Source organism: Heterodontus francisci, chromosome 3 (assembly GCF_036365525.1).
Source record: "Heterodontus francisci isolate sHetFra1 chromosome 3, sHetFra1.hap1, whole genome shotgun sequence".
Lineage (NCBI taxonomy): Eukaryota > Metazoa > Chordata > Chondrichthyes > Heterodontiformes > Heterodontidae > Heterodontus > Heterodontus francisci.
Window position 1 is genome coordinate 70,480,274 of NC_090373.1, and position 21,570 is coordinate 70,501,843.

A 21,570-nucleotide genomic window follows, 5' to 3' on the forward strand; every position below is an offset into this window, starting at 1 on the left:
ATTTGCCTCCTTAATATAGTTTTGAGCACTTAACTTAGATCAGATGTCCTTAAATATCTCTTCCACTGTATACAGCGCTGTCTTTTTAAAGTCTTTCATCATGACTATATATCCTTTCATCCCTGGTATTCCAGTGAATATAAATTTAACCTTTTCATGGCTTCAGTATTTTTATAATGGGTTGCCTAAAACTGCTTCAACATATATGGAAGCATCCAAATTGTTGTATGAATTTTTCTTAAATATTTAATTCCATTTACGCTGCCAGTAATAGTGATAAATGATTGCTTCTTCAGATGTATTCTGCATGGAATTTATTTCATAAACCTGAAATAGCCACTCCACTAACTTGCTTGCAAATGGCTGTCAGTTAAAAGGAAATGCTGCTGTGCACATGCTGTCAGCACTGATGAGTGCCAGTTATAGCCATAGCAACTACAGCTGAGCCTTCTGTGTTGTTTGTATCACAAATTGTACTTGCACTACACGACTAACATGAATTTAAAAAAAAATCACAATTATTCTTGGAACCTGAGTGTGAGTTCTGTTACTGTCGTGTTACTGTAACTGCGCACTCATTACCTCCATCACTATATAGAATTAAATGCACAACAGTACTTCTTCAAATTGGCAGAAATATACATAAACATAGACCAGTTCAGAGACTGAAGTGTTGGTGGTCATATCCTTTGTTTGTAAGTGATATGAATGGTCACTGGGCCCATTAAAGAACAGGAAGAGATACTCGGACTGACTTCTGCTAGAAAGTATCAGAGAAATTCACCAAAAATGTTATTGTCCTTGATACCTTACTGGAAACTGACTTAAAATGTATGCAAGCTTTCATAACTACTTCAAGGTAGTCGATGTATAGTGTGACCTGAAATCTACTTCAATATCACACTTGACATACCCTTGTCAAATTTACAAGAAATCCTCCTTTCATACCACAATAATAGTTTTGAATTTTTACTTTTCCAGGTTAACTACTCGTGCAGGTGCTTCAATGCAAAATGGTCACAGTAGTTTGGGTAAGTTGCTTATCTTACAGTGAAAGAGTGTCAAAAAAGTTGTATACAGCTATCTCAAAGGGAGCACGTTTCCATTTTAAGCTGAGTTGCTTGAGGAGAAACAGGCCCTTCGGCCCATCGTGTCTGTGCCGGCCAAGCACCTATCTATTCTAATCCCATTTTCCAGCACTTGGCCTGTAGCATTGTATGCTCATCTAAATACTACTTAAATGTTGAGGGTTACTGCCTCTACCATCCCTTCAGGCAGTGAGTTCCAGATTCCAACCACCCTCTGGGTGAAAACATTTTTCCTCAAATCCCCTCTAAACCTCCTGCGCCTTACCTTAAATCTATGCCCCCTGGTTATTGACCCCTCCACTATCCTATCAATGCCCCTCATAATTTTGTATGCCTCAGTCAGGCCCCCCTCAGCTTTCTCTGCTGTAAAGAAAACAACCCTAGACTATCCAGTCTCTCTTTGTTGCTGAAATGCTCCAGCCCAGGCAACATCCTGGTGAATCTCCTCTGCACTATCTCCAGTGCAATCACATCCTTCCTATAGTGTGGTGACCAGAACTGTACACAGTACTCCAGCTGTGGCCTAACTAGCATTTTATACAGCTCCATCATAACCTCCCTGCTCTTCTATTCTATGCCTCAGCTAATAAAGGCAAGTAAAAGCTGGTCAAGAAAGGATTGCTTCCTACAAGGATCATGTGTATCTGCATGGGAGTTGTCATGCTGGTCAATGTAATCTGTGCAGATTGGAAGCTCTTGTCCATCATATGAGGATTTAAATAGTATTTCTGTTGTAACCTGCGAAGCCCACGAGTTTAGAAATTATGTGTTTGGTAACACTAAAATTTTTCTGCTCGCCCTTCCCATGCTGCTGCTGTTGTTTACTTTCGTATTTACGTGTAGATCTATTTTGGAGCACCATCCCTTCTAGATGCCATATTTTATATAAAATGACAACAAATAAGTACTGAGTGACTTATGCTGAATGATGAAAGTTCATCGACCTGAAATGTTAACTATGTTTCTCTTTCCGCGGATGCTGCCTGACCTGCTGAGTATTTCCAGCATTTTCTGTTTTTATTTACAATAACTGAATGACTTTTTTTTTTAAAAAGAGAAATAAATCCAGCTACTTTCTGTAGTTCAAATAACAAAGAGGAAGATCAAGCAGCTGCAAATCCACAGAAACTTCAACACTAGTTAGCCTATATTTGACTTTGGACTTAGACCATTTCTGAACAGGAAATGCCTGAATAGTGGTCTTGCCCTGTTCTGTGTCTCTGTATCAGCTAAAAAAAAAAGAGTGCTGCAGACCCAGACTCCCCGTGAGCAACATCACATATCTGTGTATACCTAAGTACAACTACTTCTAAAACATATAAATCAAAATGATAATTTATAGTAAACCATTACTATTCTAAAAAGTTCTCAGAAATCCTGGAAGCCGACGCGAAAGCCAAGAGGATGGGGACCATTCTCACATGAATGGTGATTCAGAAGTTAGAAGAAGTGGACGAGCAAGGAGGAACAAATTTGAAACACTCAACCAAAGCCTCCTGTTTGATCAACTGGTAAACAGGTATAGTACTTGTGCTGTAGTTCTCTTGTTATTAAGCAGCTTTTAAGGTAGATTTTCTTCTCTCATAATGGCTGTCTGTATGCAGTGGGTTTTACCTTGATTAACAGCTAAAATGGGAGAAATCAGCCTCTGTTTAATAATTCAAATGTTTGCCATATTGTCAGAAGAAGGTGTCATGTATAAATCAAGGAGGCAGAAAGTGGAGGGCAAGTTAGCCAGGGCTGCTCTTCTGTACGTTCCTGCAGCCAGCTGAAAAATGACATTGGTAGACGATTGGAAGCAGGTTGTCTGGCTGCACCCTTAGCTTTAATACATATTTTGTCCTGAAATACCTCCAAATAAATTTATATTTTGTTACTATATCTTAGCACAATATGGTATTTCCATGCACTCCAGAAATCACAGCAACAGGTTTCTTTTGGGCCAGTTCTGTATTAATAGGTTCATAATAGTTTTTGAGTGGGTTTCATCCACTTCAGGGGGCATTAAGAGTCAACCATGTACTGTGGGATTGGAGTCGAGTAGTAAGAGTGTCTAGGTTCCTTCACCTGAAGTACATTTGTAAACCAGTTAGTTTTTTTTATGACCATCCAGCGGTTTCCATGGTAATTTTTTCTGGTGCCAGCTCACAAGTTACCAGATTTTGTTGAATTCACTTTCATAACTTGCCATGGCATGATTTGAACTCCTGACTTTTGGATTGTTTGTCCAGCACCATAATCACAAAATGTGTATGTTTCTAGGAATAAATACACTGAACGATTACTACACAATTTGCAATTCCATTTACAGTGTACTTGTGTAAAGATGTTTGGATTTCCAGGTCTGCATCTCCTGCCTGACTCCTTTTTTTTTTGAAGTTCTTTTTTTCATAAATCAATTTGTGATTCCAACGTCCAGTTTGCTACCTGCAGATCCTAAGGCTCAACCAAATATCAACCCTCATATAAGCCTTGGTAATGGGGACTACCTGGACCTGTCATCTCCACACCTGCCCTCCTGAGACACAGCCTTACCTCCTATTGTGTTAATTATTTTCTGTGTGCATTATAGAAAAGATCATATTTTGAACTCATTAAATATTTTTTGTATTGTATTAATCTAGTACTGCAGAAGCTGTTCTGCAAGAAATGGATAACATCACAAGTAACATTAGACAAAACAGAAGACCAGGAGAAGTGGAGCGTCTCAGGATGTGGACAGATACAGAGTTTGTGAGTATCTGTTGTTTTTGATAAGTCAGCAGACAGATCATTCTGAAGATGTAGCACTTCATTAAAAATCACAAATGTGATTTTAAAGTTGCCAGATTACAGTAGGTTTTGAATACTTAAATGTAGATTGTGCAGAATGAAGAACATCTATAAATACTCTACCATGCAAACCTGGTACTAGTCTACATTTAGCCAGTGAACTAAAATATGACAGGTTTCTAGATATTTGACTTTATAGAAACTTTGAAATCTTAAAGGGTTCCAGATTTGGAAGCAGATTCTCCATTTGAGTGCATTTACTTTGAGGAGATGGATTGGTTGGCATCCTCCCATCTACGAAAGATGATGGAGCAAACAATTCATTTCGATGAGGTGCCTTCTCTTGGTGCACCTGTGCTGATGGCTGTCGAGGGCAGTCCTTGAGAGGCAGGTTCAGTCACAATTGCCGCACGTGAAGTTGCCACAATTGCCACCCGTGAAGCTGCCAAGTGATGCTGTGAGTTGTTTTCAGCATTGGTGCCTGTTGCCAAGCTGCTGTAGCCACTGGACGTCATCATAGTACACGCCAGGATGTGTCGCCATTTCCCTCTTTCGCCAGCTGGTGACTCCCAGGTGCGGTAATCGACATTTAGGGCCTTCATGCCACGCTTGCAAGCATCCTTAAAGCGGAGATTTGGGTGCCCCACTGGCCGTCTGTCGTCGTCCACCTCACCATATAGGAGGCCCTTGGGTATGTGACCGTCTTCCATCCTGTGGATGGGTCCAGTCCACTGAAGCTGCCTGTGTTTGATTAGTGCCAACACACTTGGGAGCTCTGCCTTTAAGAGGACTGCCGCATTTGTGATTTTCATCCTGTCAGGATATACCAGTTATGCGCTGCGGACTTTTGTTGGGAGATGCATTAGAAAAATGAGCACATGCAAAATGGGCGGTTTCTTGTAAAAAGAATTTAGTAAATCACAAGATGATCACACAGCATTTATTAAAACAACAGACAGTGTTCTACAAAACTTTTGTTATGCCTTCATTCTTCATGTTTTCAGTATTGGTGCTTCACACATTATCAACACATTTGTAAACTCCAGCTCTGATTATGATAGTACAAGTTATATTGCAAGCTATATCATTATCATTGAATATATTTAAAGTTTATTTTTCATATCTCTCCTGGTGCTTTAGTGGTTAAGGCACAGCCTGATGCGATACTAAGCTATGCTAAGTTAGCTGATTTCAGCCAGGGACACAGTATGGAATACTTCCACACTTGTGGGTTCGAGGGAAGAGCAAGAAAATCTCTGCTGGAAACTACATGTTGGTGGATGACATAATTAGATTCAGCTGTGATGACTCATGGTCCAATAGTTTGCTGACACTGAGCACAGCTCAGGGTCAAACCTGGAACCGTGCCCTTTTATATGGCTCAGTACTGCATACAGTGTATTTGAGCTAGAATCAATGTTTCTTTAGTTTATACTAAATTTTAAATGTATGACCATGTTTTGTAATTGATTGCATAACTAATGTTGGTTACTCAATACTGTTCTGGTTTTATCAGGGTAAATTTGGTGTACTTGAATTGCTTCTGCTCTCTCTATTAATTAAAATGCATTAAACTAATTGCAAACAAAAAACAGTTTATGAAGAAAGCACTTGGAAATGTGATCTCTGAATTTTAAAAGCTTATTATGTTGACTTCTAGAATGTTCTCAAAATTTAGTAGTATCTTCCTGTTTTCATACTGTCCAACCTCTGCATTGCAATATTATATTCAACTGACGGAATAAGAGAATTATTAATCAGTATTGGATGAAAACTAAGTTATACAAGTGAATGTTTATGATAGATAAAATGAACTGTCATACCTGTAGATTGCCTTTTTGCCTCGAGGCTTTTACTATTTACTCATCTCAACAGTGATCTCCTGTGGCAAAACCTCCGACTGAAGCACTTCAGTGCTGGACAGAAGTGTGCAAAATTTATAGGAATGCAATCGTAATGACACTTTCAGGTCCTGGATAGTCAGTGCATTTATCTAATAAGGTCTATTACAATCATCATGTTGTACATGCTGAAGCGTCAGCTTTACTATATTTTATATATATATTTTATGTATTAAAGCATGTTGTTCATGCACTATAGGGGAGAAAGGCAGTGAATTGTAAATAAGTTCTCTGGAACTTAAAAGTGCCAGTATATTCCGGCAGGAATGTTCTGTTCTCTAATGTTCAGCTCTCATCTTAATTACCAGAAAAATAAGCCCCCACTGTCACCCTGACTTGCTCGGTCCACCTGACCCCGATCTATCTAATCAGTTAAGTCACAGTGGCTTAGATTTGTTTTCAGTGACAATATTTAGAAGCATTAGTTCAGAGAAACACCTGAATGCCTCCAGGCTTCTATTTTGGATTTAAGTTGCTATGGAGCATCTGTTTTCAAGAAGGACTGAAGACTTTTAACAACTCCAGATTAAGAAGTAACATTACTTGATTATTTAGCTGTTGATTTGCTTTTAGCTTCTTTAATTGAAACCTTATTTTCTGTTCGTTAATACTCAGTAGTAACTAAGATATTACAGTGATGTGATGTTTGGTCACATTTGTGCTCAAAAGCTGCAGTTCCATGGAAAGATAAAAAGAAAATACTTGTGATTAATCTTAGACTCTTGCTTCATTCACATACTAAATAAAGTTAAAAAGTTCATTTATTTCATAAGTGGTTTGCCTTCAGTTCCAAGTATTAATTTAACGTGTCCTTTTCTTAAATTAGCCATTTACTTGTGTTTTTTAACCATAAATATGATCTGGAACCTCACATTTTGACATTAGAATTCACCAATTCCTAGGCTGGTACTATTGGTCAGTCAGGATCTTTCCCACGATGCTGCAGCTTCTGATTGGAGTGTGGACTTGCATCACATTAGTTATTTTGAGGTTCGTCTGGGAGTTCTGGTGAGTACTTGTGATTAAAAATTCTTCTTATTTTCTTTGTTTAGGTTTAAATAATTTAAAAACAATATTTATTCCAGCAGTGATTTTATTTCTACTTGACCCTGGTTATTGGAAGCCTAAAGTACTCTTTTAATACAGTGAAAATGTAAACTTGTAAACATTTCTGAAAAATGTGCTTGTATAACATTGTGTAATTTGGAAAGATTTCTATAACTTAATCATAGGAAAACATGGATATGTATTCCCGTGTGAAGAGGAAAAGGAAACCTTTGAGAAGAAACATGTATGGAATGCCTATCCATGTTGAAGAAGCTAGTGAAGGAGAAGAGGAGGAGGAAGAAGGAAGTGAAGGTATGGTATATCTTTTATTTGACTAAAGTTTTCTTTATCTTTAATTTGTTGGTACCTGTCACCTTTTGTCTTAATCTTCAATGATAAGCAAAAGGAATAGGATTTTTACTCTTAGGAATATTACTACATGCTCTCCTTCCTATTTTGTGCCCAGAAATATGGAAAAAGAGTGTAGTATGGCTGCCATTCAGGTGTGCAAGAGTGGCTAGAGGACATCATACACTGATTTGCCTATGGGCCCAGTAGAAAAATGTAGTTGCCTGCACTCAGGTTCTCGCTACAGTGATGTAGCTAAGATCCGGAATTCAGTGTGGGATATCAAATCTGTATTTGATCATTTTGGAGCACAGCATATTGATGCTCCCTTCCTAACAGCACTTACCCCACATGGACTGCACCCACATCCCATGAAGGAATAAAAAAAAATGCTCGATACTCCAATATATGGCATCGGCTTCTATCTACTTGTGACACAAAATTCTGAATGTTTGTTCGTGTGGTACCTTTTTTTTGTTGCCAGATCATGGTGCTGTGAACAGTTCAGTGCAAATGTTTCATGTGTCTGGAATGGATTAATAATGCCCGTTCATAGGTGAATGCAAATGTGAATATTGCTCATGAATGTGGCTTTAGCAATTAATACTGCAGAGATAAGGTGGAAGCTGCATCTAAACTTGCACTAGTGCTTCCCTGAGTTTTCACCGAGTATGTGTGCACCAAATTTGTAATAGTTAATTACCAAATTACCAACAAAACAGTGTGCAAACATTCTTTACTTGAGAAAAGTAGCCCCTGTGCACACGTCTGAAAGTTCCCAGCTTATAAGCTACTTTTTAAAAAAAAACTTTAAAAGCCACATAAGCTACTTGGTTACTTTAAATGTGGTAGAGGATCCCTGTTGACAAAATGAACTGTAAATTCTTCTTCTGTTTTACACTCTGGCTTACTGAATAGACTTGTTTTGAAATTCTGTAAATTTTACGTGCTGAACTTTTGGGCCTAACCCTTCCAAACCTTGGCATCATTATAAATATATTCAAATAAGCTCTGGAAAGTGAAGCCTGCTTTCCGTTCATTCATTGCTAAAAAGGAAGCATTGCTCACAATGTTGCAGTGGCACTAAAATCAGGATACTAGTCCTGGCAGTGTGAAGGTGATTTGTGTGCGTGCATGTGTGTGGAAGATGGAAATGATCTGCTAACCAGAGTTGTTTGATTAGTTAAGTGGTAGCACTTGGCAGGCAGCACTAACTGAACCCACCGGAGTGTCTACAGCCAATAGAGCCTATTGTGCGAGAGTTGACTTCAGTTTCTGCCAGTTAAACTCTAATAATATTTAATACAACGGAAAGTTCAACAGTCCATCTTGTTTCACATTTCCATTATTAATTTGCATGCTATATTTATTTAAGAAGGGAATACTAATATATAGCATTAATATTACAAAGGCAATTCTAACTAAACACTTTTTTTTAATTCATTGACCACAGGAAACAGTACCAGATACACCTGTGTTCAAAGAAAATAAAACAGATGACAAACTATGCTCTCAATCTACCACTTAAAGTGAAAATAAGATATAATCTTTACACTGTAACAAATTAATTGAATGACTAATATCTTCAAAGAATGAAAACATAAGTTATTAAAACTTAAAGCAGTAGCTTATATCCAATTAATCATATGCCCTTTCTTGTTTAGGTTAAGGGATAATTAGCATGTGTCTTTAATATTAAGTAAAGCAATGTTTGGTAAAACCAATGATTATTACACGTTCAATTTGATAGTTGCAACCATAAAATACATTTTGATCTTTATTGTTTGTGTTTTAATAGAATCTCAGGAAGAGGAGGAAGATGGAGATGAAGTAGAAGAGGCTGAAGAAAACGACAGACCGTACAACTTGAGGCAGAGGAAGGCTGTACAAAGATACCAAGCCCCTCCAATAGGTAAATGTGAAATACCATAATGGTCACAGGCACAATAATATTTCTTTTCATTCTCATCACACTATTGAATAGTTTTTCATTAATTGTTTGCAACATCCTACATACCTGCTTTGACATACTCAAATTTCAGTGATGTACACTAGTCCAGATTTTAATAAAATTATTTTAAAACTTTCTGAAGTTTTTTTTAAGAGCATATTTGTTTCTGGTTGTGAAAGATGCAGTAAATCCATTATATTTTCTAGTTGAAATCACAATCATGAGAATTGACTTTCTGAAAATAGCTTATTTTTTATGATTTTACAAACAAACGAATTAGGAGCAGAAGTAGGCCATTCGACCCCTCTAGCCTGCTCCGCCATTCAATAAGATCATGGCTGATCTGATTGTGCCTTGAATACCACACTCCCATTATCCCTGAAAACCTAAGATTCTTGTTAAGCAAGGGAATCAATCTACCTCCGCCTTAAAAATATTCATTGATCCCACCTCCACTGCATTGAGGCGGATTGTACCAAAGTCGCACAACCCTCAGAGAAAAAAAATTCTCCTCATCTCTGTCCTAAAAGGGTGACTTCTAATTTTAAAACAGTGCCCCCTAGTTCTGGACTCACCCACAAGAGGAAACACCCTTTCCACATCCAGCTTGTCGAGACTGTTCAGGATCTTATATACTTCAATCAAATCTCCCCTCACTGTTATAAACTCCAGTGAAAACAAGCCCAGTCTGTGCAACCTTTCCTCATAAGACAACCCACTCATACCAGATATCGATCTAGTAAACCTCCTCTGAACTGCCTCCAACGCATTTACATCCTTCCTTAAATAAGGAGACAAAAACTGCACACAGTATTCGAGATGTGGTCTCACCAATGCCCTGTATAACTGTAGCATAACATCCTTACTTTTATTTTTAATTCCTTTCGTAATATAGGATAGCATTCCATTCGCCTTCTTTATTACTTGCTGTACTGGTCTACTAACACCTAGATCCCTCTTCCCCACCGAAATTCTGCAGTCGTTCTCCATTTAAATAATTCTCTGCTTTTTTAGTCTTCCTGCCAAAGTGAACAACTTCACATTTTCCCACATTATACTCCATCTGCGAGATATCTGCCCACTCACTCAACCTATCAATATCGGTCTGCAATCTCTTTATGGCCTCTTCACAACTTACTTTCCTACTTATCTTTGTGTCATCTGCAAATTTAGCTACCATGCCATCGCTCCCCTCATCTAAGTCATTGATATAAATTGTAAGAAGTTGAGGCTCCAGCACAGACCCCTGTGGGACTCCACTCGTCACATCCTGCCAATCAGAAAAGAACCCAATTGTGCATACTCTGTTTTCTGCCAGCCAGCCAATCTTCTATCCATGCTAATGTGTTACGCCCTACACCACGAGCTCCTACTTTGCGCAATAACCTTATAAAGTAGTGAGTAAAATGTTTGTCTAAAAACTGAAAATAGTGCATTTATTTTACACAAGAACACCTCATAAGTTGTTTCAAACATTTTGTGTGCCTGATGTCATCGTTATAAGGCATTGTTGTACCCAAGCTAACAGTTCTTTAACTGTAGGGATTGATTTGTGTTTTTAGAGCCTGTTCATCGGAGACAAAGACAAAGCACACTATTTGATACACTCCGATCTCCAGCAAGAAGAAGTCATATCAGGTAAACCCGCTCAAAAAACATGAAACAAATTTGCCAGTTTAACTTATTTGTGAGGAAGGCAAGAGTGGGTTATAGAAAACTCTGATTTTTTTTTTTGCTTTTTGTGTTTGGCAGCATAGATAGCAGATGAATGGGAACATTTTCTGGGATCATATGAACATACAAAAATGGCAGACAGGAAAAGTCAATCTGGTCCATCAAGCTTATTCCACAAACCTATTTTCAATTGGATGCCTAGGTTGATTACTTTTTGTTTGTCTTATAAAGGAGAAAGAAGCATGCAATCCATAGCAGTGACACCACTTCCTCATCTGACGAAGAACGTTTTGAAAGAAGAAAATCTAAAAGCATGGCAAGAGCCAGAAACAGGTGAAGCATATCATTAGTGATCTTTATGATTTTAAAAGATCTGACCAATTGAGAGTTTTTGCATGGTTTAAAAGAATTAACATATAATTTTGTACGTGCTGTCAAAGCAGAAAGGCAATGTAATTATTTTTAAAATAGGCATTACATTATGGTTATAATTTATATAACTTGTTAGGTTTTTGTTCACTGTGAATTTGCAGTTGATAAACTAGTGTAACTATTTTCAACTATTTCAGTTTTTTGAGCAGTTTATGTGCATGCTGTCGAATTTACCAGAGTCTGTTGTGCTACTGTATGCAAAACATTTAGTCAATGAGCATTAATTTTCAGAAAAGTAAAGGTGATGTGATGCATGTTATTCTTAGAATCGAATTAGGTCAAATTGATGTGATTGCTGTTATTTGTTGGGCAGTCTCAATCCAATTCTGAATAGTATGGTTTCTTGCTCCTAATTTCACACTAATTACATTCTTACTCTCACAGACCACAGAAGGGCTGGTATACAAAATGGAATATGATACACTAGTACCACAGGACTTCATCCTCTTAGACACCAAAAACAAAGTGCTGGAAATACTCAACAGGTTAGGCAGCATCTGTGGAGAGAGAAACCGAGTTAACGGTTGGAATTTTACGTCACCCCAGCGGATCAGATGGTGGCATGGGGGTGGCGTAAAATTGAACGGCAGGCTCCAGGAGGCCTACCCGCCCCACTTGCGCCTCCGGACAGGTTTACGGCGGGGGGTGGGAAACGACCCGCCCGCCCGCCCAAGGCCAATCCAGGCCGGAACATTGGGTAAATTTAAGTAGGAGATAGACAGATTTTTAATTAAAAATGGGTTGAAGGGTTATGGAGAACGGGCAGGAAAGTGGAGTTGAGGTCAAGATGAGATCAACCATGATCGTATTGAATGGCGGAGCAGGCTCGAGGGGCTGAATTGCCTACTCCTGCTCCTAGTTCTTATGTTCTTATGTTAAGTGGCCACTTAAGGGCCCTCACCCACCTCCACGGGTATTTTACCGTGGCAAGCGGGTGTGCTGGGGACGTGAAAGACCACCCAGCGATAGCTGCCGGCCTTTCTGCGTCCCGGTGGGAGGCCATGGCAGTTGGGCACAGGGTGCTTGATTGAGGGGTGCCCCCGCCTCCCAACCCACCCCCGGGACCCAAGACACCCCCCTCCCCCCCAAATGACCACTCCAGCCTCACTAGGGAAGAACCGAGCCCCCTGGTGAGGCATGCCCCTACTTGCCTTCCCTCCTTGATCCATGGTGTTGGCTGGGCTGCAGTCCCAGCAGTGGCCACCGCTCCCGGTGGTGCTGCTGGGACTAAGCTGCCGGCCTGCTGATTGGCCGCCTGCTCACTGAGGCGGGACCTCCTTCGTCAAGTGGGTGGAAGTCCTTCCTCGGGACAATTAAAGCCCGGGGACCCGTAAAATATGGGAAAGATCCCCGGGCTAGGCGGAAGCGGGTTCACCACCGACATTCACGTCGGAGTTCGGCTCCCATCCATCCACTGTAAAATTCCGGCCAACATTTCAGGTCGTGACCTTTCATCAGGACAGTTCTGATGAAAGGACACGACCTGAAATGTTAACTGTGTATCTCTCTCCACAGATGCTGCTTGACCTGCTGAGTATTTGCAGCATTTTCTGTTTCAAATTTCCAGCATCTGCAGTATTTTGCTCTTGTATTCTTCCTCTTAGGTTGGACCAAAATTAGAGAGCTTTTAATCTACATTTAACTGTGGTATGGCCTGATGAGAGTTGTTGATATTGGCAGTGTTGTCGACAGTGCTATCAAGCAGCGCTTAGCAATAACCTGCTCAGTTTGGGTTCTGCTAGGACCACTCAGCTCCAGACCTCATTATAGCCTTGGTCCAAACAGGGACAAAAGAGCTGAATTCCAGAGGTGCGGTGAGAGCGACTGTCCTTGACATCAAGGTAGCAGTCAACTGGATGTGGCAATAAGAAGCCCGAGTAAAATTCAAGTCAATGGGAATCAGGTGGCTGGATGCATACCTAGCACACAAAGGAAAATGGTTGTGGTTCTTGGAGGCCAGTCATCCTAGCTCCAGAACATTGCTGCAGAATTTCCTTAGGGCAGTGTCCGAGACCCAACCGTTTTCAGCTGCTTCATCAATGGCCTTTTGGACAGACGTGGGTATATTTGCTGATGATTACACGGTGTGCATTTCCATTTGCAACACCTCAGATAGTGCAGCAGTCTATGCCCACATGCAGCAGAACCTAGGCAACATTCAGGCTTGAGCTGATAAATGGCAAGTAATATTTGCAGCACACAAGTGCCAGGCAAGGACCATCTTCAGCAATAGGGTGTCTAACCATCTCCCCATGATATTTAAAAGGATTGTTATTGCAGAAACCCCACCATGAATAGCCCGGGGGTCATCATTGACCAGAAGCTTAATTTTACCAACCACACAAATGCTGTGGTTACAAGAGCAGGTCACTGGCTAGGTATTTTGCAGCCAGTAACTCGTCTCCTTGCTCCCAAAAGCCTTTCCAGCATCGACAATGCACTAGTCCGGAGTGAGATGGAATATGCTCCAGTTGCCTGGATGAGTGCAGCTCCAACAAAACTCAAGAAGCTCGACACCACTCAGGACAAAGCAGTCTGATTGATTGGCATCCCATCCACCACCTTAAATATTCACTCCTTCCACCATCATTGTAGTAGCAGTGTGTTCTATCTGCAAGATCCAGTACAATAACTCACCAAGGCTTCTTTGATGGTGCCTTCCAAATATGCGATCTCTGCCTCCAGGAAGGGCAAGGACAGCAGGTGCATGAGAACACCACCTGCAAGGTCCCCCTAAGTCGCACACTATCCTGACATGGAAATATATCACTGTTCTGTCATTGTTATTGAGTCAAAATCCTTCCACTCCCTCCCTAACAGCAGGTGTACCGACACCACATGGACTAAAGTGCTTCAAGAAGGCGGCTCGCAACTACCTTCTCAAGGACAATTAGGGATGGGCAATAAATGCTGGCCTTGTCAATGATGTCCACATCCCATGAACGAATAAAAACAAATTTCCCAGCAGCAGTATGTCTCATCTTGATGAGCAAAACAGTGTAAAGTAAAATTTAAAAGAAACCTTTTTTTAAAAAAAAGGTAGAATTTGGAAGTTTTCAGAAAAAAGGTAAACAGTGTGCCAATGTATTTACTAACCAGGTGTCTTCCGATGAACATTAGAACAGAAGATTTAACAAGTGAAATCCTTAGGGAACGTGTCAAAGTTGGTGCCAGTCTGGCTGATGTAGATCCGATGCATTTGGACGCGTCAGTAAGTATTCTTATTTAAAAACAAAATTGCTCTTGTACAAAGTTGTTGCACAAGACTTTGTTTCAATGTGAATTCAGAATTTTGGACAATGTTTGGCAGCATAGCCCAATGATATAATTGGTCTGAAGGTTCCAAAATGGTTGGCCAACATAAAGTATACGAACAGAAACGTTTCCTGGCCAGTTCCAAAATCAAACTTCTCTCAGTTGTCCAGTCTTTTTAAAATTTTTATCCATTTTTCCTTGTATCTTGTGCATTATCTTTCTCTACTACTTTCCTGGACAGTCCATTCCACACATTCACCACTATATTAGGTAGTTGTTTAAGCTTATGTCTATTCCCTCGTTCTGGAGTTGGTGACAATTTCCAACATATTATCAGGTTCAATGTCCCTTGAGCCTACTCGCAAGAGTAAACAATCCCATGATTTTTAAAATTCTCAGTTGCTTTAAGCTAGGTATTAGCTTGGCTGCTGTTTTCTGCATTGCCTTCCATGCATGGATGTTGTTACTGTGCTATAGTGTGGCATTTTTTACAGATTCATTATTGTTGTATGAGGTGTTATGTTTTGGTATGTTAAAGGTGCTATATAAATATAAGCTGTTGTTGTACCCTGTCCCTCTGTCTTATACATATCCAAGTTAGTTAGCTTTCCTTGATGTTGCTATACACCTTTGGGTTTCAGTGAGCTGCACCAATACCGCCAGATCCCTCTCCTGTGTTGTATCCTACAGCCTGGAACTGGTTAGTTTATTGTCTTCCCTCGCCTTGCAGTTGCTCACATTAAGTGCCATTGTCACCTATTAGTCTATCTCCCCAACCTTTCCTGATATGTGTATTTAGTTTGCCACTGCTTTGTTGTTTAAAATCTTCCCTCGTCCTAAGTTTGGTGTCTGTATATACGAACATACGAATTAGGAGCAGGAGTAGCCTGCTCAGCCATTCAATGCGTTCATGGCTGAACTGATTACTCCACATTTCCACCTACCCCTGATAACCTTCCACCTCCTTGCTTATCAAGAATCTATCTACCTCTGCCTTAAAAATATTCAAAGATTCTGCTTCCACGGCCTTTTGAGAAAGAGAATTCCAAAGACTCACGACCCTCAGAGAAAAATTTCTCCTCATCTCTGCCTTAAATGGGCGACCCCTTATTTTTAAACAGTGACCCCTAATTCTAGATTCTCCCACAAGGGGAAACGTCCTTTCCACATCCACCCTGTCAAGACCCCTCAGGATCTTGTATGTTTCAATCAAGTCGCCTCTTACTCTTCTAAATTCCAGCAGATACAAACCTAGCCTCTCCAATCTTTCATAGGAAGATAGGAACAGGAGTAGGCCATTCAGCCCCTCGAGCCTGTCCCGCCATTCAATGAGATCATGGCTGATCTGCGTCCTAACTCCATATACCTGCCTTTGGCCCATATCCCTTAATATCTTTGCTTAACAAAAATCTATCTCAGATTTAAAATTAACAACTGTTGTAGCTTCAACTGCTGTTCGTGGGAGAGAGTTCCAAACCTCTACCACCCTTTGCGTGAAGAAGTGCTTCCTAATATCTCCTGAACGGTCTGGTCCTAATTTTTAGACTATGCCCCCTAGTTTTAGAATCTCCAACCAGTGGAAATAGTTTATCTTTATCTAGCCTGTCTTTTCCTGCTAATATCTTGAAGACTTCGATCAGATCACCCCTTAACCTTCTAAAATCTAGCGAAAACAGGCCTAATCTCTCCTCATAACGTAACCCCTGTAGTCCAGGTATCATTCTTGTAAACTTACATTGCACTCCCTCCAAGGCCAATATATCCTTCCTAAGGTGTAGTGCCCAGAACTGCTCAGAGTACTCCCAAGTGGGATCTAACCAGAGTTTTGTACAGCTGCAGCATAATCTCTGTGTCTTTATACTCCAGTCCTCTAGATATAAAGACTAGCATTCCATTAGCCTTTTTGATTATTTTCTGCACTTGCTCAGGGCATTTTAAAGATCTAGGCACTTGAACCCCCAAGTCTCTTTGGACATCCACTGTACTTAACCTCTTGCTGTTTAGAAAGTACCTGCTCTGTCCTTCTTTGGTCCAAAATGGATAATCTCTCACTTGCCTGCATTGAAATCCATCTGCCACAGCTTTGCCCACTCACCTAGTCTGTCAATATCTCTTTGCAATTTTATGCTATCATCTAGACTGTCTACAATGCTGCCTAACTTTGTATCATCAGCAAATTTGGATATATGACTTACTATGCCATCATCTATGTCGTTAATGAATAATGTGAATAATTGAGGCCCCAACACAGATCCCTGCGGGACACCACTAGTCACATCCTGCCAATCGGAGTACTTCCCCATTATCCCCACTCTCTGTCGCCTACCACTCAACCAACTTCCTAACCATGTCAATAATTTGCCCTCAACTCCATGGGCTTCTACCTTAGTTAACAGTCTCTTATGTGGAACTTTATCAAATACCTTCTGGAAGTCCATATAAATAACATCCATAGACATTCCCCTGTCCCTACCTTAGTCATCTCTTCAAAAAATTCAGTGAGATTTATCAGGTATGACTTTCCCGTCATGAATCCATCTGGCTGTCCCTGATTAACTGAAATTTTTCTAGGCGTTCAGTCACCCTATCCTTGATTATAGACTCCAGCAACTTGTCCACCACAGATATCAGGCTAACTGGTCTGTAATTTCCTCGGTTCCCCCTTTCACCCTTCTTAAAAAGTGGAGTGACATGCAACTTTCCAATCCAGAGGGACCACTCCTGAATCTAGGGAACTCTGAAAGACTATAGTTGGGGCATCTACAATGTGCTCCCCTACTTCCTTTAACACCCTCGGATGGAAACCATCAGGTCCTGGGGATTTCTCACTCTTTAATTCCGTTAATTTCCTTGTTACTGATGTTATACTTACAGTAATTGTATTAAGTCCCTGTCCCCTATCGGCGATTAATTTTTTCGGGACTTCCGGCAAGTTTTCAACTGTAAACACTGAGGCAAAGTAATTGTTCAACATGTCTGCCATTTCCCCATTATCAATGACAATATCTCCATTTTCAGCTTTTAGTGGGCCTACATTGCTCTTGACCATCCACTTTCCCTTTATGTAACTATAAAATTTATTATTGATTTTGATGTCCCTTGCAAGTTTCCTTTCATAATCTCTTTTAGTAGCTCTTATAAGCTGCTTTGTGACCCTTTGCTGGACTTTGTATTGATCCCATTTGGCTGGATCTGTGCTGTGTTTTGCATTTTTGTAAGCCCTATCTTTTTGTTTTATGCGATCCCTAATCTCTTTAGTTGTCCATGGCTGTTTTTTCCTTTGAAGTGGAGCTTTTTCCTCTTAGGGGTTTATACACGCTCTGTATTTCGTTAAATGTTTCTTTAAATATTCTTCACTGTTCTTCAGTTGCTTGACCCATTAACAGATCTACCCAGTTTACCGTGGACAGTCTCTGTCTCATCCCGGTAAAGTCAGCCTTACCCAAATCTAAAATTCTAGTAGCTGAATCATGCTTTTCACTTTCAAATGCTACCTTGAATTCGATCATGTTGTGATCAGTATTTGATAAATGTTCACACGCAGTTAGGTTACTAATTAAATTTGGCTCATGACTAATAAATAAATCTAATATTGCCTGTCCTCTTGTTACATCTAGGACATATTGCTGTAGGAAACTATCCTGGACACATTTCAGAAATTCACTACCTTTCTGACAGGTGCTAGCCTGCCTCTCCCAATCTATGTGTAAATTAAAATCCCCCATTAATACTACTCTGCCTTTGTTACACACTTGCCTAATTTGTGCATTTATACAATCTAACACCTTAGAACTGCCACCAGGGGGTCTATACACAACACCTATTACAGTTTTAGATCCTTTTCTGTTCCTCAGTTCCACCCATAAGGTCTCTACTGGATGTTTTCCCCTCATTATATTCTCCTTCACCAATGAGGTGATATTATTTCTAATCAGTAAGGCTACTCCACCCCTTCTGCCATTTTCCCTGCCCCTCCTGTAGACTTTATAACCAGGTATATTTAGTTCCCAGTCCTGACCACCCTGCAGCCACCTCTCAGCAAAGGCCACCACATCATAATCTACCATTTGAATTTGCGCCTGCAGCTCATCTAGTTTATTCCTTACACTCTGTGCATTTGTATATAGAGCTCTTATTTGGGCTATACCCCCTAACCTGTCACTCAGCACTGCTGCTTTATTCGCCTGTTTATTATTTCTCTCTTCTGGTTTAACCAGTATACTATGGCAGTTTGGCAACCATCAACCTCACCACTAACCTGCACTCCTACCTTCTCCTTTAACTTCCTGTTTTTCCATGCAACTGAACCCCCTCCCCCACTATTTAGTTTAAAGCCTGCCTATAGCCCTAGTTGTGCAATTCGCCAGGACTCTGGTCCCAGCATGAGTCAGGTGGAGCCCGTCCCATCGGAACAGCTCCCTGCTTCCCCAGTACTGGTGCCAATGTCCCATGAATTCGAACCCATTTCGCCCACGCCAATCTTTGAGCCACGCATTTACCTCTTTAATCTTATTGACCTTTTGCCAATTTGCTCGTGGCTCAGGTAGTAATCCGGAGATTATTACCTTTTTTTGGTTCTGCTTTTTAATTTAGCCCGCAGCTGGTCATATTCCCTCGGCAGAACCTCTAACCTCGTTCTACCTACATCGTTGGTACCTACGTGGACCACAACAACTGGATCTTTCCCCTCCCACTCCAGGTTCCTCTGCAGCCCAGATGAGATATCCCGAACCTGGCACCAGGTAGGCAACAGAGCCTTCGGGAATCTCGATCCTGGCCACAGAGAACAGTGTCTATGCCCCTAACTATACTATCCCTGATTACGACTACATTTCTCTTTTCTCCCCCCATTTGAATGGCACCCTGTACCACAGTGCTGTGGTCAGTTTGTTACAGTCCCTGCTCTCGTCCACACAGGGAGCAAGAATCTCGAACCTGTTGGACAAGGACAGTGGCTGAGGCTCCTGCAGCACTACCTCCTGGACCCCTCTACCTGCCTCACTCATAGTCACACCCTCCTGCCCCTGACCACTGGCTGAATTCACGGTAGTTAATCTAAGGGGTGTGACTGCCTCCTGAAACACAGCGTCCAGGTAACTCTCCCCCTCCCTGATGTGTCGCAGTGTCCGAAGCTCAGACTCCAGCTCATCAACTCTGAGCCGGAGTTCCTCGAGCAATCAACACTTGCTACAGATGTGTTCACCAGGAACCACAGTGGGGTCCACCAGCTCCTACATGATGCAGGTACAACACATCGCCTGGCCCTGCATCTCTATTTTATTTAATTAGATTTTAATTTGTTTTTTAAATTTCCGACTGATATTTAGTTTTTAATCTGTAAAATATTTCTCCTATTCACCTTTAATCTGAAATCAACTTAGAATAGGTCATTCAAATTAGCAGTTACTTACCAACCAATGAACTTACGGTTTTCCTGTGATGTCACTTTGTTTTTTCACTTTGTGTTTACTCCCTTAAATTACCCAAAAATTTGATTATTTGCACTAACCTTGATTTTCCCCCCCAAATAAAACACTACCTATTATATTAAAAAGAACTGTAGATCTTCCTCTTTACTTTAGTTACTAACCCAGCTATTTAGAGTTATTCCCTGACAGCAGTTAGTCACCAACCAATCACCTTGCAGCTTTCCTGTGATGTCATTGTTGACTATTTTTCAAACCTCCGGCGCTGTCTGAGTGAACTCTCTCTCTCGCTCTCTCTCTCTCTCTCTCTCGCGCTCTTTACCCCCCGGGTCTCTTTGTGCTCCGGATCCGCTCTCGCTGTTTCCCGCTGTCTGAGTGAACTTGCTCGCGCTCTCGTGCTGTCTCCCTTGGAATTTTTCTTCCTCGTTGAAATGTATCTATTCTGTGTATTCTGAAATATCCCCTTAAATGTCTGACACTGCATCTCTGCTGACCTATCCTTTAATCTGATTTGCCAGTTCACTTTACTTTCACGTTCACTCTGCTTTCATGCCCTCCTAATTGCCCTTATTTAAGTTTAAAATACTAGTCTTGTACCCACGCTTCTCTCCCTCAAACTGAATGTAAAATTCAATCATGTTATGATCGCTGCTACCTAGGGGTGCCTTAACTATGAGGTAATTAATTATTCCTGTCTTGTTGCACAATACCAGGCTTGGTTGGCTCCAGAACGTATTCCAAGAAATTATCCCGAAAACATTCTATGTACTCCTCATCCAGGCTACCTCTGCTCATCTGATTTTTCCAGTCTATGTGTAGGTTAAAATCCCCTGTAATTATCGCTGTACCTTTCTGACAAGCTGCCATTATTTCTTCCTTTATGCCCTGCCCTACAGTGTGGATAATGCTAGGTGGCCTGTACACCACTCCCACAAGTGACTTCTTGCCTTTATGATTTCTAATCTCTACCGAAACTGCTTCTATATCCTGGTCTCCTGAACTTAGGTCATCCCTCTCTATTTCACAAATACCATCATTAATTAACAGAGCTACCCCTCCACCTTTTCCTAGCTTCCTATCTTTCCTATATGCCATGTATCCTTCAATATTCAGGTCCCAATCTATGATCCTGCAGTCATGTCTCTGTGATGGCTATCAAATCGTACTTATTTATTTCTATTTACGCTCTCAGTTCATCTGTTTTGTTTTGAATGCTATGTGCAATCAGATACAGCGCCTTTAGTTGTGTCCTTTTATTATTTTTGTAACCTCTAGCCTTATCTGTTGATTTATTCTTAGATTTGTACGTTCTGTCCCTTCCTGTCACAGTCTATCATTTCCCATTCTCTCTTGCCTTGCCTCTACCCCTGACCCGTAGCTTTACTTCTGTCCACGGCAACAAATTATTTATACACACTGTAAACAGCAGGGCCCACACTGATCCCAGTGCCATGCTGCTCTTAAGATATTCTTTCCTATTGCGCTCACTAGATTCTTGAAGTGGGCTACAAACTGATGTGCACTGCCCGACTGTTGAGAGTTGGATTTGCCTTAGAAATAGCTCATCATTAGCGATAATGCAAATAATATTGCCCAACTATAATGACCACCACCTCCTTCAATCTTTAGTCTGCAGGGTGAATGATTCTAACATTAATTGGCAGGTCAGTGAGCTA

The 21,570-nt window shown here is 40.8% G+C and overlaps 1 protein-coding gene across 2 annotated transcripts in view; it reads left to right on the forward strand.

The window, feature by feature from the left end:
- Positions 1–21,570, forward strand: part of atad2b (ATPase family AAA domain containing 2B) — a 162,825-nt gene that overhangs the window by 45,597 nt on the left and 95,658 nt on the right. For both annotated transcript variants that reach the window (XM_068023129.1, XM_068023118.1), the window contains exons 3-10: positions 982–1,031; positions 2,454–2,607; positions 3,713–3,821; positions 6,994–7,120; positions 8,955–9,068; positions 10,670–10,745; positions 11,013–11,114; positions 14,313–14,424. In XM_068023129.1, the coding sequence (XP_067879230.1) occupies positions 982–1,031; positions 2,454–2,607; positions 3,713–3,821; positions 6,994–7,120; positions 8,955–9,068; positions 10,670–10,745; positions 11,013–11,114; positions 14,313–14,424 (844 nt within the window). The remainder of the gene's footprint in view (positions 1–981; positions 1,032–2,453; positions 2,608–3,712; positions 3,822–6,993; positions 7,121–8,954; positions 9,069–10,669; positions 10,746–11,012; positions 11,115–14,312; positions 14,425–21,570) is intronic.